The sequence below is a fragment of the Pempheris klunzingeri genome, chromosome 8 (assembly GCF_042242105.1).
Source record: "Pempheris klunzingeri isolate RE-2024b chromosome 8, fPemKlu1.hap1, whole genome shotgun sequence".
NCBI classification, from domain to species: Eukaryota; Metazoa; Chordata; class Actinopteri; order Acropomatiformes; family Pempheridae; genus Pempheris; species Pempheris klunzingeri.
The window spans coordinates 8,153,494-8,170,891 of NC_092019.1; the positions used below are offsets into that span (position 1 = coordinate 8,153,494).

The following is a 17,398-nucleotide window of genomic DNA, read 5'->3' on the forward strand; positions in this document are numbered from 1 at the left end:
GAGAGAGGAGAGGATGACGATTAGGATGATAGTGATCATGATGACGATAATGATAATGGTGATGATAATGACTGTGTTAGTGATCAGTAAGCATGATGGGAGCCATCAGTTGATGCATATATGTGCATGTTGGTCGTTTGATGGCGCTGCACTGTACGTGTAATCGCTTTATTGATACAGAAATGTGTGCTTGACATGACAGTTAACAGCGAATCCTGCTAAGAATGAAAGCTGGACAGGGCTGTTAAAAATCAGACTCAGTCTTTATTGTCACAAATGGAATTGCATTCATGTTTTTTAGAGGTTCCCCAAAAACTGAACATATAAACAGCCGAGAGTTGTATAATATAAATTTCAGTATACTATACAACTCTATTTTGTTACATATAAATCATCTGTTGGATCTGTTTTGGAATTTTTCAAAATGAATTGACTTATTGTTTCATAACTGATAGTGAACTAATCACTACAAAAGATGGATAGAAAACAAGAGGACAGAAATTAAGAAACCAATGTGTCATAACACACATGAGCACAATCCTAACATCACAAACAAAAATTAAGGTAATATTAAACAATTCTATTATAAAGAAAATAGAAAGCATTTGCATGAAAAGTGTTGTTACCCTACAGAGACAAATACATATTTTCCTTTTCCGTTAAACTCTCAGCGTATTAGATCCATTTTTAAAAAATAATTCAGGAGGAAATATATTAATTTCCTTGAGTTGGATGGTATTACTCAAGTGGGTTATGTAGTCTTGGTGGTTGTGAGGATTACAAGTTCAATCAGCACCAAAACTTCTTTCCTTCACTGTCCCTCTAAATTAATTATGTTTAACCTGAGTTTAGCATAGCCCGAGAAAGGATAGTAAAAAACCAAAAATAGAAATGATGTTAAAAAAAAAGAATCAAACAGGTAGAAATGAAAAAGGACAAGAGAGGAGGAAGACTACAAGAGATTTACTGGCAAACCTGCCTAATGCAGGATTTAACAGAATGAAACAGGGAAAACTGAAACAAATTACAACATAACTACAACAACATACCTCTGTTAGTTTATTTCTCTCCCCTCTACCCTTCCAGAACTATATTATGAGGGGCTCCATCTAGATAGACCACCATCTCTTCTCCAGCCTGCTGCTCTACCTGCTGCACCTCCCCGTCACCTGCCCCGGCCTCTCCATACACACCTCCCTCCACCTGTAAGGTGCAGTTGTCCAGCTCAGTCACGATGTAATGAGTCCCCTCATCATTAACAATAACCTGGGTTAGACCTTCCTTCATCATCTGCGATGCGGCAAGCTGCAGCACCTCCTGCATCTCCGCCTGGCCGGTCTCCTGGATGACCTGCACCTCCTCCTGTTCCTGTTTCACGTCCGGCTGCGCCTCCCTCTGCACACCCTCGGCTATCTCAGGGGCCAAGACCTCATGGACGACGGATGCCTCTCCTTGCATTTCCTCCTGATGGCCCATTTCGCTGACAGCGCTGAGCAGAGCATCCAGAGCTGTGGAGGACTCCGAAACAATGTGACTTTGTCCTGCAGCTGCTACGCCTGCTCTAGCCACAGACCGCAGCCCTTCCCTGGCCTCCCCCGACTCCAGCACCACGTACTGGGTGCTGCCCCCGGCCAGGTGGGCCCCTGCGGATGCCACTTCTCTGCCCGAGGCTATGACTTGTCCATCTTCGGTGATGTGGAGCACCTCCGCCACCTGGCCGGCCATGGCCAGCGTCTGCAAGGTGGCAGCAGCCGACTCCTCCAGGGCCTGGTCGATGGCCACCTCCCCGTCGCCGTAGCTCTGGATGATGATGACCTGCTGGACAGACTCATCGTGGCCGGACACGTCAGATGGGCCCTTCTTGCTCACAGGGGAGTCAATGGCTTCTGCTTCCACAAATGTAGCCCCCTGACCCTTCAGACGACACTCGAAAGACTTGGACACGATACCTGGAGAACACAGAGATACATCTGACATTATATTTCACATCGATGGTATTTGGCAGACACTTTAAGTCAATTATTTGGCTGCTAAAACTTAAAATTAAACCAAAACTGGGTAGAATTGTGAGGTCCTTAAAACACTTGTTATCTTTCTTTGGTCGTGGCAATGTACCCGGAGAAAAGACAACTTTTTTTTCGCTGCAGTTACAGTCTACATTTTGCAATACATGATGTCAAGGGATTCCAAAAAAAAGGCATGGCAGTTACTGCAAATGCAGTACCACCCACAGCCGCTCATATTCATTCTCTCTTAATGTCCTCTGTAACCACAACTGTTGAACTTGCTATGTTTATGCACTCATCACTGTGAGAAAAAGGGAAAACGCTATACCAAAGTTACGTTGATATAAAAGGTGATGTAACACTTCACATACTTGTGTCACTTAATGCATGAAAGGAGACAGAATATGGAGATATTAGGCTGGCGGACGAGTGTGGTGAGATACGCCTGGTGCTAATTGAGCCACACAGTGCCCTCTCAGATCACAGGTTGCCATGGCGTTTCCAAGGTGATAGAAACCGTGTTAGAAATGCCATTGTTTAAACAGCGCCTGGCTCAGACACTTGTAGGCTAATCTATGCAGAAAAATGGGAATTTGAGACAGTGAAGAGGGGACTCTGTTCACGCCTCGACTTCTGAGCACAGATTAACTTAATGTACAAATACTGAAAGCACATTTATTATTGTCACGGGAAGACTACATTAACTCTAATTTGCAATGTTTTAGTTTCACTTGAAGGTTTACACTCGAAAGTTTGCAGATTCTACAACACTTCAGGCTCATGAAACCCCTTGAAATTACAAAAACTCTCCTCAACTTTTCAGGAAATAACAAAAAACTTTATTGGTTTTACCTCCGTTCCTGGAAAAGTTGACATTTTGGAGGTACAAGGTTTACCCCCATGGGTAGCAGCCAGATCACACAGATCTCATAGTACATACAGGAACAAACTCATCAATCATTGATATTCCTATCTCCTCCAGACATTTAATGTCCTGCACTCACAAGGGTGACAATGTGATCAGAAAGTCCGAGTTATACTGCAAACAGTCTCTGACCCAACTGTGCCCTGTCCTTCTCCGGTTTAAACAGACACAGAGATGTTTTGGCTTCAACTTTTGCTCTTATTGGACAAGTAGGCAGTGACCACTGGTCCTTTGATGACAGTAAGCCTGTTAATCCTGCACTAATACACTCTCAAAAAGGACTATCGGCATTTTACTAGCATGTAAATGTGAGTTGCTGGAGTAAACAGTTCACACTTCATGTGTTAAGAGTGTATCCAACATCACAGAGAACTGGACAGATACAAATTGTAGACGATATTGTCGGAGAACACAGCTAGTGCTCTTAACGGCGACGAGCAAAGTGTTAAGTTGTGCGTCAGGGAGTTGAACGCAGATCCCAGGTTCAGTTAAGAACTCGATTTTAGAGCATGTAAATTATCTATAAACCACCAAAATTCTGTGTTTCCTGGCCTTTTCTAGCAACACACGCCTCCACTGAACCATTCTGTCTGTTCAAGACTTAAACAAACTTGGCCAATATGTGAGAGGTGTGGCAAAGGACCGTCCATCTAAGGGTCTAATTAAATGTGCCATGTATTAATGTTCACACTTTAACATAGAGTATGGCAAATCATCATAATCTGGCATTATCCTAAAAGTGAGGAAGTAGTTGAGAACTTGTTGCACATCTACAGCGGAATGGTTAGTTATTTTAATGACATCCACACACTTACACCCACATCTGTCAACACCTGTCAAGTTTATTTTAGAAGGTAGCTAAAAAAGATAGAACACTGGACAAAAGACAGCCATTTCTACTTTCACAAAGACTTGTTTGATTTATGCAGAAAAACAGAAGAGTTAGCCAGTGTTTTCTGCTGCTGAATCATAATGGACTTAACAAATGACAGTGAATTTACAAATCTACATGCCACAGAACAAAAGCGGATATTGGGAGCGTCGAGAGAGAGTAAAGTCTTTTAAGCGTAGATGGACAGGTTAATTTTGTGAGGATAAAGCTGTTTTCACTCTTGCACTCAGAGGATTTTTCTGGTGTGTTTTCATACCTGGTAAGAGCAGTTAGTACAAACTCTGGAATGGTTTCCTTTTAGTGTAAAGGAGAACAGGGCAATCAGACATGTTAAGTGAGAGGTTTCTTGGTACTTTGGAGACTTGCTCAGGATAATATCACAGCTACACTTTGCATTTCACCTTAAATATGGTGTGACATATTATGTTATGACATTTTGCATAAGAAGGTGCACAACTCCCGGATTATGACCAACTGTTAGCCTTTCTCTTCTCCCATGTTATTAGTGTCTGTTTATCTCTGCAAATCCTCTCTCCTTTTACACGTAGAAGATAACAATGTACATTTGTTTAAAGGCAAATGAACATCATATTTACTGTGACACTGCAGTGCACAGCCAGCAAGTCTATGTAGTAAATATCAAATCGGACTCTACTATTTGTATTTTAAGTGACAAGCACAGTAGTTAGTGTGTGGAGGGAGTCAGCACAGTGGAAGACAGCCAGAGGAAGTTGGCATTTTGAGCAGCAGAGGTTACCTATTTACACAGAGCTACAGGACCGATGCTAACTGCCTACGCCAAAACGCTGCGAGCTGAGAGGTCAGCTGGAGAGGACAATAACTCAATGGTTGTGCAGTTTCTGCTGCATTACCATAAGACCTGTTTTACACATACACATACATACAGTATGTGTGTGTGTGTGTGTGTGTGTGTGACAGAGAGAGGGCATAGTGTGTGAACTGCTAATTGTACGCGTACATTCAGCTTGATTTTGCCAGTTTGCGCCAAAATTGTGTCGATGTATGTCCATGTATTTATGTGAATGTCTGACTTTGCATGTTGTTTGCATGTGTCAATATGTGGGTGGAATGTTAAGGTCAGGTTTTATGGGTGTGTGTCCATGCAACATGAGCTACCACATACATCTGTATGTGTATGCCAGTCCCTGCATGTGCTTGCTTGTATGTGTGTGCGCGCTTCAGAGTGTGTGTAGTGCTGTGGGGGTGGTAAGGCTATGCGTTGCTAGTGTGTCTAACATTAGCCATGGGGTGCTGTCGGCGGGGCCCAGCGGCGGCCCGCTGAGGTTTATGGAGTGTCACTCAGTCGCTGCAGCCGTGAATCAAGTTAATGTTGCAGATCCCATCTCTTCAGTTGTCCTGCGCTCCCGGTGGAAGAACAACATTTGAACAGCGTGATTTGGCCCCGGCGAGAGGCTGATGCCTGTTTAATATGTGTTTTGAGTGTTCTGATTGACTGATTCTTTTAACAGGAAGTGAGAGAGGATGAGAGCGAGAGGGAGGGAGAGAGAGAGAGGGGCAGGCTGCTTTATTGGCTGTGATCTGAAACAAGATGGAGGCTCCCTGAGAGGAATAAAACAACAGGAGGAAGAAAAGGATGCAGATATGGGAGCTGATGTCATTTTGATTTCCAGATGACAGAAACTTCTTGAGAAAAACCTTACTGTAAAACTGAATCAGTGACTACATTTGCACAGAGGCCATATAATTTGAGGGGGGAATTTACTTAGATGCATAGATTACTTTGATTAAATGAACTTAATAGACACTAATTAACAGCACAACAGATTCAAACATCCTGCAGATTTAAGTGTATGGCATTTTATTTCTCTATTCAGATGACAGTGTGGTCTAAGTGCCAATGTGTGGGAAACAGCAATATGGAAGACATCAGAGACAAAGAAGCAGTGGGAAAAAAGAGAGGAGAATGAGATGAGCGGAAGAGTTGGAGAAAACAGGACGACGACAAATGACAGAGAATAAAAATTCTACATTTTGCAATTAATCAAATGTCAAACTTGGTAGCAGCATAGCTTGTCTTTGCAAATATCATTGGCAAGTGCAGTGATTTTCAGGGGCCAAACTTGATCGCTAACAATAGTGTCAGTAGAACACTAGAAAATAGAAAATCTGTCCCCAAAATCTACTGTTACAAGCAATAGTGGAGCTGAAAATCACCAGTCGCTTATTTCTTTTATACTTTTACTGCTTTGTGCTCACAGTCTCCTTTAAAGTGTTGGATCTTGATCAGGAAAAAAATCTGAGGAGTAACACAACTGCCTGCACTGTATGGGGAGATAATAGTGATGAGGGTGACCTCTCCAAATGGGGTAACGTTTAATTAATGAAATGGTACTGAAATTAAACTTTTCCTGGACACGTCTGCGCTTCTCCGATTTTAAGGTCCCACCGGTGATCCCTGGACTGCAGTTTGCTAACCATCGGTGTGATGTGACTGCATGTCTTACACTAGTCCGTGTGTTAGCGTCAAGTCAGTGCAGGAGCCTCGCTGTTCAGTGTATGGCACAGATGCAATTATTGATCAGCGGATCAATGGGCTGGCCAGTGGCGGGGGCCTGGGGCCTCTAAGTGGCATTACTTCAGCTCCGAGAGGCCGCCAGGGGAGCGGTCAGACAGCACTTACCAACAGTTAGAGAAATTAACCTTAACACCGAGACACCAGCACACACACAATCAATTACACTCGCTGTAACACAGGTCAGCTCGCTGCAAATGTTAGATCACTTGCACATGCACGTGTAATCAGGCGAGCGCACACATGCGCCAACACATTAGCCTTGTTATACTTGTGAGGACACTGCACTGGTTGTAATCCCTAATCCTAAATTTAGCCCTTAACTTAACCTAAATGTACGCCACACTAAATCCTACTTCATTCTCACATGGAGAGAAGTGCACTGAAAGGCAAAGGGACCTACCTGAATAGACACTACAGCAAGCAAAGTCAATTATACTATATCAAACCATAGCACAAGAGAGGAGAAAAAAAAAATATGCTCACCAAATCAATTACAAGGTCGATGGCAGGACCATGAAAAAGCCAGGGCTTATGATCAATTCTTAACTACAGCACAAAACCCTTTACAATCCTTTTACCAGCCGATTACCTTCAATTATAGATATGAAGCCAGTGCCTTAAAAAGAGCATGATGGAGACCTCTAAACCTGACACACATATGGCTGTTATTTGTGGGGGTATTTTTACAGACGAGGTGGTGGATGTGTGTGTGTGTGTGTGTGTGTGTCACTTGTGCAGGCTTTTGAAGGTGACACTGCTAAGTAGATAAAGTGTCAGTTCTGGGTGTATCCAGGTCACCAGGGAGGGCCTGCATATGAGGGTGCATGTGTCTATGTGTGTTATCTGTTTATTTTAATGTATAGAAATATATGTGAGTGTATTATTTACTTCATTAAGTATTTTGATTGATTTTCTTTTCTTGCTTTGTAAAGTTTCAATGATTCCATGCATCATTTACTTATTAAGTGATTCTTAATTCCTTAACAAAGGTGCTATATAACAAACCTTGAAGTTATTTTATATTAATTCCCTTATCCCTTACATATTACTGCAGGATGTGTATAGTAATATAAAGCACGTTTAAGTATAAAAGTTTAAATGCATGCAATCATTTCTTTACATATAACATACAGACCATGAGTTATTACTTTATGAGTGTATCTGCATGCGAGTGCATATTTAGTTTTACACAATTACATGTGCTGACTTTCTATGAAAGCCACAAAAAAGGTCAATTATATGTGTGTGTGTTCATTTACTTTTACGTGCACATGTGCGTGTATGTATTTTAAGATCTTCTTTGGTCGGGCTGTGTACATGATGACCTTACCTGCCTCTCCTCCCCTGTGAGGCCTCAGGCAAAGCTGCATGTGTTTCCTATGCTTGTATGTGTGTGTGCGTGCCTCTGTGTGAGTGTGTGTGTATGCACAAACTGGCAGGTCAGCTGAGGTCTGGCTGGTGATGGCTCTACTTTGTCTGGTAGGGACAGCCGCTACTGTCACCTTTACAAACGCCATGAATCAACGCCAGGGAGGACAGGCCGGCCGACCAAAAAACAACCAATTATACAGCAGCCAGATTGACACTGGGTGGACAGGGCAGAGAGAGAGATGGAGACGCACTGAACACACCCCAAGGACGAATAAGCAGAAGAGAATGAGGGCACAGACTGACAGAGGGCCTTCTGGGCTGTAACAGTGATATGGTGGCTCTGAAGGCCAATATTAATCCATCAGTGACTTTAGTTGAAAGATAAAAAAAAAATGAGTGAATATCTTTTGCATAATCTGCTCACATAATTGTACGACGTAACACAATGTTAAGTCTATATTCATGAAGACTCTCACAAGGTCTTATTTGGTGTAAATCCTCTGACACACAACAAATTATATGTTTTTTGTTTTTGGCAGTTATGTGTTTTCTATAGTTGTTCTTGGTTGCCGTGAAAAGAGGGCTGTTTTTCAAATTTACTGTCTCTTTACTTTTTTTTTAGTTAGTCTCCCATGACTCAGACAAGAGTGTGGATCTGTCTGGAAAGCTGTAAGTCTCAAAATATCCCCATAATGTGTTTTCCTACATGTCTCTTCGCTGTGTACTGTGTGTAATGGAGGCTAAGGGGATGAATGATGCTGTTTGCAATATCCAGATTGTGGCATCTTTTATGAGCACAAATTACTGAGAGTGATGGGAGTGCAAGGCGAGCCAAAATTTGATGTGGATTTTCAGACATTTCTTGCTGTAGCAGGTTGCAAGGAGAACATAATTTAACCAGAGCTTCGCCTTAAAACACACAAAAAACAAACAAACAAATAACTGACCTAACAGTTACTACGTTTTTCAGAACACACACAGTAATGCATTTCAGATCAGCCTCACATAATCAAAGAGCGGAGTGCTGATGTTTTCACCAACATTCAACAGGGACACGGGGCAAAACTATGTCGTAGGGGAGCATAAGTTAACAACGATATTTCTTTTACTGACAGTGGTCTCAACAGACAAGAATGCAATGCAGCTCATCAACAGCTCATTCCTTAATCAGGTTGAGGAACATAGATACCTATGTTTATGCATATATGGAGATATATGCACATATATATATATATATATTAAAAAACAAAAGGAACATTTCATTTTCTCTTAAATACTGGCATACAAGTATGTCACTACAACATTATTATGTTTGATGCTGAATAGGAACACAAAATAAAATCTAAATGATATAAGAAAGTGGTAGTCATTCAAAGCACAGGACAATAAAATATAGTTGTCCAATGACTGAGGTGGAAAGGGTTCAAGAGGTGAGAAGTACACACACACACACACACACACACACACACACAGACACAGACACAGACACACACACACACACACTACAACAGTGGTCTGGAGGAACACAGGTCAGTGTCCTGGTCTCAGCTCCTTTTCTGCTGACAGAGGATGACCCAGTGTGAGTATAATCTGGTCCACACTAACTCTGTCTACCTCATGTCCCTCAGGTCTGTGCCCCCAGAGAGAGGGGGAGACAGAGAGAGAAAGACAAAGAGAGAGAGAGGTGAGAGGTGAAGAGAAAAAAAAAAACCCTATCATCAAGGAAACCATCTCTACTACACCTTCACTTTTCATCTTTCCATCCTTTGAGTAGCTTTTACATCTTTTCAGGCTGTTAACTTATTTACAGTGAGGTAAATACTTTAACATTTCCAGTTATGACAGTAACACCAATACACACACAAGCAAATTCTTTGGACACAGGCTAGATTTTAAATCATGAGATGTATTCCCTGCTACACGCTGCTTCAAAAGAACATATTCCTTTATTTTTTGACATACTATTTTAATTTGATGACACATAAAACTCATCATAAACTGATAAAACAACATTGGTTGATTTCCAGAGAGGAAAGCCATGAGAGGAAAGGGACACAGAAGGTTAATTTTAGAAATGAAGATTTGGAAGGTTAATCGAACAATGAGCGTAAACAATTTAGAAAAAAATGTAGAATCCCAATGTAGAAAATGTTCTCAGGAAGTAATAAGTGAGCTAACAGTGCTGTCAGCTGATGGAAGACCAGAGCAGGCAACTGTCAGTAGGTGTTTAAAGATCCTTTGCCTTACTGACAAACTAGCTAACCACTTCCCTGGAGGACCAGATGGAGGGGACTTTTGACTTGGTTAGCCATTACAATTAGTATAGGACAGGATGTACCACCACACTGAGGCTGCTGGGAATTCATTGGGTTGGCTATGGATAAAAAGAGCAAACATGTGTGGGAGGTTGCTACAGTTGCACAAAGTGAGGCCTGATCAACCTCAGCAGGGCTGCCAGTGTGAGGGCGTCTGATGCTGAAAAGGCCTGAAACACCTGATGACTGCGGGTTACATCACTGATTATGTGCCCCAGAAAAGCATCAGAAGATGCATCATTTCAACTTTAAAAATGACTAACCAGATATGAGTAATGTGCTACTTTTTGCTGGAGCGCCGGTTGTTTCCCTGATGCTGTAAATCGCAGCTATTTGCACTCTGCAGATGAAGGTCAGAAATGATCACAATGTGATGGCCTGATGCAAGTAGAAAAACAGACAGTAAGAGCCTCAGCCAAGAATTCAAGAGGGAAGGTTGACATATGAGACAATAACAACGATCACAACACTCCTCTTTCCCATATTCCCCCTCCTTCCTTTCCCTTCTCTCAGTCTCCCCATTAGGCCCTCTTTCCATCTCTCTGGCCCGTGTCCTTCTTCCTCTCTCTCGTCTTTCTCTCAAAATCTCTGGAGGTGGACCTTTGATTGCTTCTTTAATTAGCCATGTCAGACGGCTCCGTGGATTTACTGGGGATGTCGAACTTCTGCAGATAATTACATGCCTTTTCCCTTTCTCTCCACTGCTCCATCCCTCCATCCATCCCTCCATCCTCCTTTCACTGTGTTTGTTCCCCTCTCTATTCCTCTCACTCACTCTCCCATGATTTAATGATTAATTATGGATGTGAGTTTGAGAATAAAAGCTTTTTCGCTAATCAAAATGAAATTTCCCCCCATTCTCGTAATTACAGTGTGAAGATGATGTTGCTGATGTCTTTTTGTTGCCAAGGCCTAGCCTGCGCACTGATCTGAGGTCCGTCAAGACAGAGGAAATGAATAATCACAACATAATGGCTTCAGAGTTTCAAAAAACTGGGTGGAGAAATGAAGACACAGCAGACTGGATTGGGTCAGGGGAGAAAGAGAATAAAAGAGGAATATGGACAAAGAGACAGAAGCAGATTGCTATGGAAGATGTCAGCACAGACGCTAAGATCAGGAATCAAAGAGAAGCCTAAATCTTCAAGTTTCAATTAAATTTTTAAATCTGAGGACATCAGTATGCCCCAACCCAACTGCTTAACCGCCTCCCCCAACACCCTTCAACTGGGGAAACTACGTCCCACAATTTCTGTAACTTTCTGAAACCAAGAATTCGGTGTGTGGGGGTAAGAAAGTCAGCAGGGGATTTTATCAGCCTCTCTCATTCTATGAAAAACTATTTCAAACTACTTTTGTGTGCACAAATGAGTGCGACACTATAAATGTCTTCCAGGAGAGAGTGTCTGAAAGTGAGGGCCATTATCCCAATATGTAATCGATCATCCCGTCCCTCCTCTCTATGACAGTGTGTTTTTCACTCTGCCTTTGAGCGTGATATAACACAGATATAAACCTTTACCTTGGGCTCTGAACATATGTGATTTTCTAACTATTTTGGCATTATATAGACTAAACAATGAATCTATTGAGGACATAAGCAGCAGATTAATTGATAAAGAACAGTTAATTGCAGCCTTCATTTGTGCCATAGAAGACAAGCAGCAGAGCTATTTTTCTACATATTAGCAAATATGGTCCAGATGTCATTCTCCTTTGCTTCTCTATTGAAGTAAAGGTGTTCTTGACGTAACTACAGCGCCAAGATACTGATGGCAATACAAGACTTTAAAGGGGTATTCCAATTTAGTGGTGCACTTCCATAAAGTGGAGTGAGTGGAGGTCAAGCTGTAGGGATCAAGCCGGGTCGTGTTTCAAAAACACAGGATCTTACATTATGCATAACACAACCGCATGACACAGCCCTCGGAGCGCATATCAGGGTTTGCAGTCTCAAACCAAGGTGAGTTACAACAACAGATTTATATAAGGAGCAAATTCTTACAGTACAGTAACGCTTTGCTGAAAATAGAAGTGATTTCAGTTTTACATGTATGTCTTGTGATCATCAGCTTAAATAACAGTTCACCCACCTTCTTATTTACCAAAGCATCACTGATACCAACTATATCAAAGCCTGGCCATTCACACAGTATAATCATATAGAATATTGTATCACAAGTTGTTATTGTTCATTGTTGCGTGACTCACACTCATATACACACATACACAACACACACTCACAGACACACAAGTCTGTTTAGCTTAGTCTCCGATCCTCCCTGCCATATTTACTGGGTATTTACCTAACAGAGGCATGCTGGAGATATTTATCGTCCTGATGGCTCTATATATAGGGCTGAGGAGCTCGGTGAGAGGAGAGGCAGGCGCGGTGGGAGGTTGCTTCTCTAATCTCCATCTCCAGGCTGACAGGCCTGAGAAGGCCCTAATGAATGGCTCTTTTCATCTGCACGCCTGTGTGTATGTGACAGTATAAATATTTAGCAATATTGGAGTCAGCTCGTGATTTTACACAGATGGAGTGATTGATGGCTCAGCCCCCTGATGCATGCCAAAGACCATCCTGGAGATGTTATATAAACCACCACAGCCTCTCTCTCCCTCCATCATCATCTTCATCTCGCTCTCTCTTTATCTTTCACACTGCCTCCTCTGCTCTCCGCCTCCTTCCCAGCTTGTCTTCTCGCTGTCGATCCGCCCTCTGTGGCTCTGCCAATTTGCTTCACTGTTGAATTTCTATCATACAGTGTGTTGTCTCTACGGCTGTAAGACAGGCTAAATCAGAGAGAAACAACCTGACAGGGAGGAAACTCTGAGGAGATTGGCATCGACATGTTACAGTGCAAACCAGTTTAGTAACTTAAACCTCTTATTAAAACGCGCTTTTCCTAAACGTGTTTTACGAAAACAACTATTAAATTCTTATTTCTTTGATTTTATTAATTCGTAAACTTAACTTTTGGTTTTACACAAAATGAAGACGGTTGTCACAGTAAATCAATATACACTAAATCAAAGTTTTAAAGTCACAGTCAAATACACATTCAGCATATACACACACCCACATTGAGAAACACATGCATACAGTGCTGTCATTTGTGTCAGAGAGAAACCAGACCAGAGCCACTTACTGTTTGAACAATACATGCACGCGCACACACACACACACACACACACACACACACACACACTATTTCTTCATAGAGCACCTCAGAAGCATATTGGCAACAGTATGTTTGTGTATGAGTGCGTGTGTGTGTGTGAGTGAGTGGTGGGAAGTTGGTGTACATATACAGTTTGGTTTAGTTATACTTTTGAGAACTGACCTGTGAAAGCTCTTGACTACTTTTGTGACAACATTTTGAGTTTTGTGGACATTTTGGATGGTCATAAGTGATCAGAGCTCGTAGTTGAATAGTGGTTAGGTTAAAGTTACAGCACTGGTTAGGGTGATACATGTAGTGGCTTTGGTTATGGTATGACTAAACCTCAAGGAAATTAATAATAGATAAGAAAGTACTGCATTTGAGTGCTTGTGTGTGCTTGTGCTTGTGTATGTATGTGTGTATTATGCTGACTGCATAGCCAAATAAACTAAAATACAAGAACTAAATCCCTGAACAAATATATGAGGCCTTTAAGGGGGAATGTTGAAGATGTATTAACCTTGTAATTGCCTGTGTAAAATATGCTCTCCTGGTAATGAAATTTCCTGCTTTAATTTGAAAAAATTGGGGAAATATCTCCCCTTTTTTGCCTTGTGTTTTCTCATTTAATTGCATTTAGAACTTCAATCTCAAACACCCCCACTGCTTTATGGGGGAGGGACCAGCGTTGGACCGCCACATCTATTAATCTAACTGTCCTTTATCGGAATTAGCATTCAAATGTGATCGGTTCCACTGCGCCTTCGCCACCGCTTGTAATTCCAACAAAATCCACTCCTATGCAATAACTACAGTGCCCTTCAAGACTACCACTCCCCCCCCCCCTCGCTTTGAGAGGTATTGATTTTTATTTGTTCTGTAATGAGAACAATTAGTCTTTTTCCTGCCCTCCTTCATCTATCACCTCTATGTTCCTGTGGCTCTGCCACCCAGCCGGCCTCTGTCTTTACACCCAGCTGGAGGTCCATCCTCTGGGCAGAGGACACCACTGTGACCCTCTGCTTAAAAAATACAACAAGTTCAAAGCGAAATAATAACAGAGGATGTTTCACTTTTTCCACCTGCAGTATGGTTTAAAACAAAGCATGACATGTATAGAACTAGTTTGGTATCTTTTAAGAAAACAGTGTGTTCATGTAAGAGTTTTGATCTGCATAGACTTTTGGAGGATGATGCTGGTACTCGTAGTCTGTGATGGAGATGCTGACAGCCAACACTCAAGCCAATGTTCATGCTAAATAATTCCACAAAATGAGTGAGAATCAATATTTACCCTACATTTTCTTGTCTTGGCATGAAGAACAAAAAATGGATTAAACTAAAAAATAATACCAACAAAATGTTCAATTCATTATTAATCAATGCCACAATAATCACATAAATACATTGCATCTTTTCTATTATACTGGATGGTTAATCTCTAATCTTAATGAAAGACCTATATCTAACCCAGCCAGACTGACTCTAATTAATATGGTTACAAGAAATTACCACACTCTAAATCCAGCATGGCTGGTGTTAACATGCATCATAAAATGTGAAAACACAATAAAACATTCACATCTATCCATTAAGAACACTTTAATTTCCGCTGTGGCAGTAGAGTGGCAGGCAGGACTGACTGACTAGCGACTTTAGCCTCTATAAACCACCTGATTGACACAGTGATTTGTGACTGACTGACTGGATAAGTGGCTAGCTGCTTTTTTCGGTGCAGCAGTTTGTGCCTGTGTACGAGCATGTGTGTGTATATGTGTGCAAGTGTGACGTCAGGTCCTATTTCAGCCATGGCCGGTGAGGAATGAAGCATCTGAAAGAGTCCATTTCTCTTGCCGCGCTGCCTGAGCCTTACTTACCCTAATGATGTATAATAGCCTGCAACTACACTTAACCTGAGCATTACTGTGGCAAAGACTGAGTGGAAAAGGCACATGCACACACACACACACACACACACACACACACACACACACACACACACACACACTCTCTCTCTCTCTCTCTCTCTCTCTCTCTCACACACTCACACACACACACACACACACACAGAGGTCTAGTTTTTCTGAAGACGGTGTTTACCAAAGGCTGTGAGGGCTGGAAACGACCTGGCACGGTGAGAAATGAAAGACTCGCAAATCGCACTCCATCAAATCAAATCAAACCCTAAGATGTGTATTAGCATTGACAGCTGTATCCTCGTTTTCTCTCTGATCCTTCACTCACATTTCACTCTGCTGCTGACTCATTCTGTAGCTATAAGCTAAATGATACAAGCAGTTAGCATGCTGCATCTGTTGTCTCTTAATTAAACTAATTTTCCTGGATGCCTGTGTATGTTCATACATGCAATATGGGATGTGGCCCTTTGACCTCTTATGCTTTCATTAGTGCACACAAGAAGGAGCTCATCACTTGCATGCATGCTTCATAAGTGACTGAATGAATGCGTGTGTGTGTGTGTGTGTGTGTGCGCAAGACAGGTCGGAGACAGAGGAGAGACAGTAAATGACAGAGTCATGTGAGGCGGCTACTGTATGAAACCTCAGATCTAATCAATAGGAGTGAGGAGGACGCCAGGCGCCAGCCAGAGGGTCACCACTCATCACTCAGGTCAGTGGCTCACACACACACGCACGCACACGCACGCTCACACACACATACATACAACCATGCACGGGGAGGGCATTGCATGGGGCACATTACTAGACAGGACTATGAGGCAGTAGAGGATGGGTCAGAGAGAGGTTGAAGCACATAGCAACAGAGGGGGAGCTGGATCGATGGGAGAGATTGAAGGAGCTCCGTAATACCAGAGGAGTCACGGATGTTCAGAATACAGCTAAGCAGGGCTAGGAGACAGGTCAGGTGGGTTAAAACAGCCTCCCACCGCAGGAAGGAGGCATCGACAGGCCATGAAAGAGGTGAGGGAACAGAGGCACTGACTGATTTTGGTGCTCATCATGATTTATTCAACTCTGGCTGCTACATATTATCGCTGATGAAAAGGAGATGATTTTAATCAAAAGGACCAGGTAGTAGCAAGTTATTAGTAAGTTTGCCAATATGACAAAAAGAGCAAGGGTTTTGCAATATTTGCAACAGGACACAGCCTGCTAAGCTGTGGGAGTTCAAGTGAAAGTGGGGCAGCAGAGGAGCACAACAGAGTGTGTGTTTGTGGGTGTGTGTGGGCACTTGGTGTGTGCCGTTGCTCTGCAGTAGGGAGACACCGGCGGAGAAATGGACTAGGCCTGGTGGCATTTAGCCCTGTTCTATAATGACACTGAGAGCTGGGGAGGAGACACAGGCACTGTTATTGAATTATTGAAGGTGCACGGTGAGGTATAAATCTGCCATGGAGATGCCATACTGTTGTAACACACACTTGCACAATCACAATCTCACACACACACACACACAGACAGTACACAGAGGCCACCGACACATAGCGAGGCTGGCGTGACGACTGCGGGCTTTGACTTGCTGACCTTGAGGTTGTTAAAACAAGCTCTCCGTCAGCTTTTCTGCAAAATATGTTTACCTTGTGAGAGAGAAGGAGAGAGAGGCAGAGGAAGAGGAAGAGAGAGAGCAAAAGTGTGTGTGTGTGTGTGTGTGTGTGTGCTGTGCTGTGCTGACATTGCCGGAATAAACACAGCGACTCCATCAATTCTTCCGGATTGTAAGGCAAAATAGAAAAGGAGACACTGCAGAGCGAGACATAAAGTAACTACCAACCTGTTCTAGCCGGGCCCCAGACAGCTTTTACTACACAGTACCATCAAGACGGAGAGAAGAGATTAAGCTCTCGAAACCACAAACAAACATTTGAATCCTGTGAAACCACAGCACACAAACAGATTAAGAGAGAACGGTTGTATATATGTACCTGTAGCGAATGCAGCCTAGAAACCGTACATCAACCACCAATTACTGATGTTTATCTCTTAAATAAAAAGAGACAGAGTATTGCTACATGCATGAAGACATCACTATATGTGATAATTCCCTTTTCTTCCTTCCAGCGGAAAGATTTCCACCGCACGCAACAACACATTTTTATTTCCATTATTATTTCTGTATCTCTGTACAGATATGGAGGTAGTGTTTCTCAGCTCAGCCGCCTCCCACCTCGAACGAATGAAACAGA

At 42.4% G+C, this 17,398-nt stretch overlaps 1 protein-coding gene across 1 annotated transcript in view; it reads right to left on the reverse strand.

Moving 5' to 3' along the window:
* Positions 1 to 268: 268 nt before the first annotated feature.
* Positions 269 to 17,398, reverse strand: part of znf407 (zinc finger protein 407) — a 140,191-nt gene continuing 123,061 nt past the window's right edge. Inside the window, exon 10 of the mRNA XM_070836127.1 lies at positions 269 to 1,949. Coding sequence (XP_070692228.1) covers positions 1,075 to 1,949 — 875 coding nt within the window. The 3' untranslated portion in view covers positions 269 to 1,074. The remainder of the gene's footprint in view (positions 1,950 to 17,398) is intronic.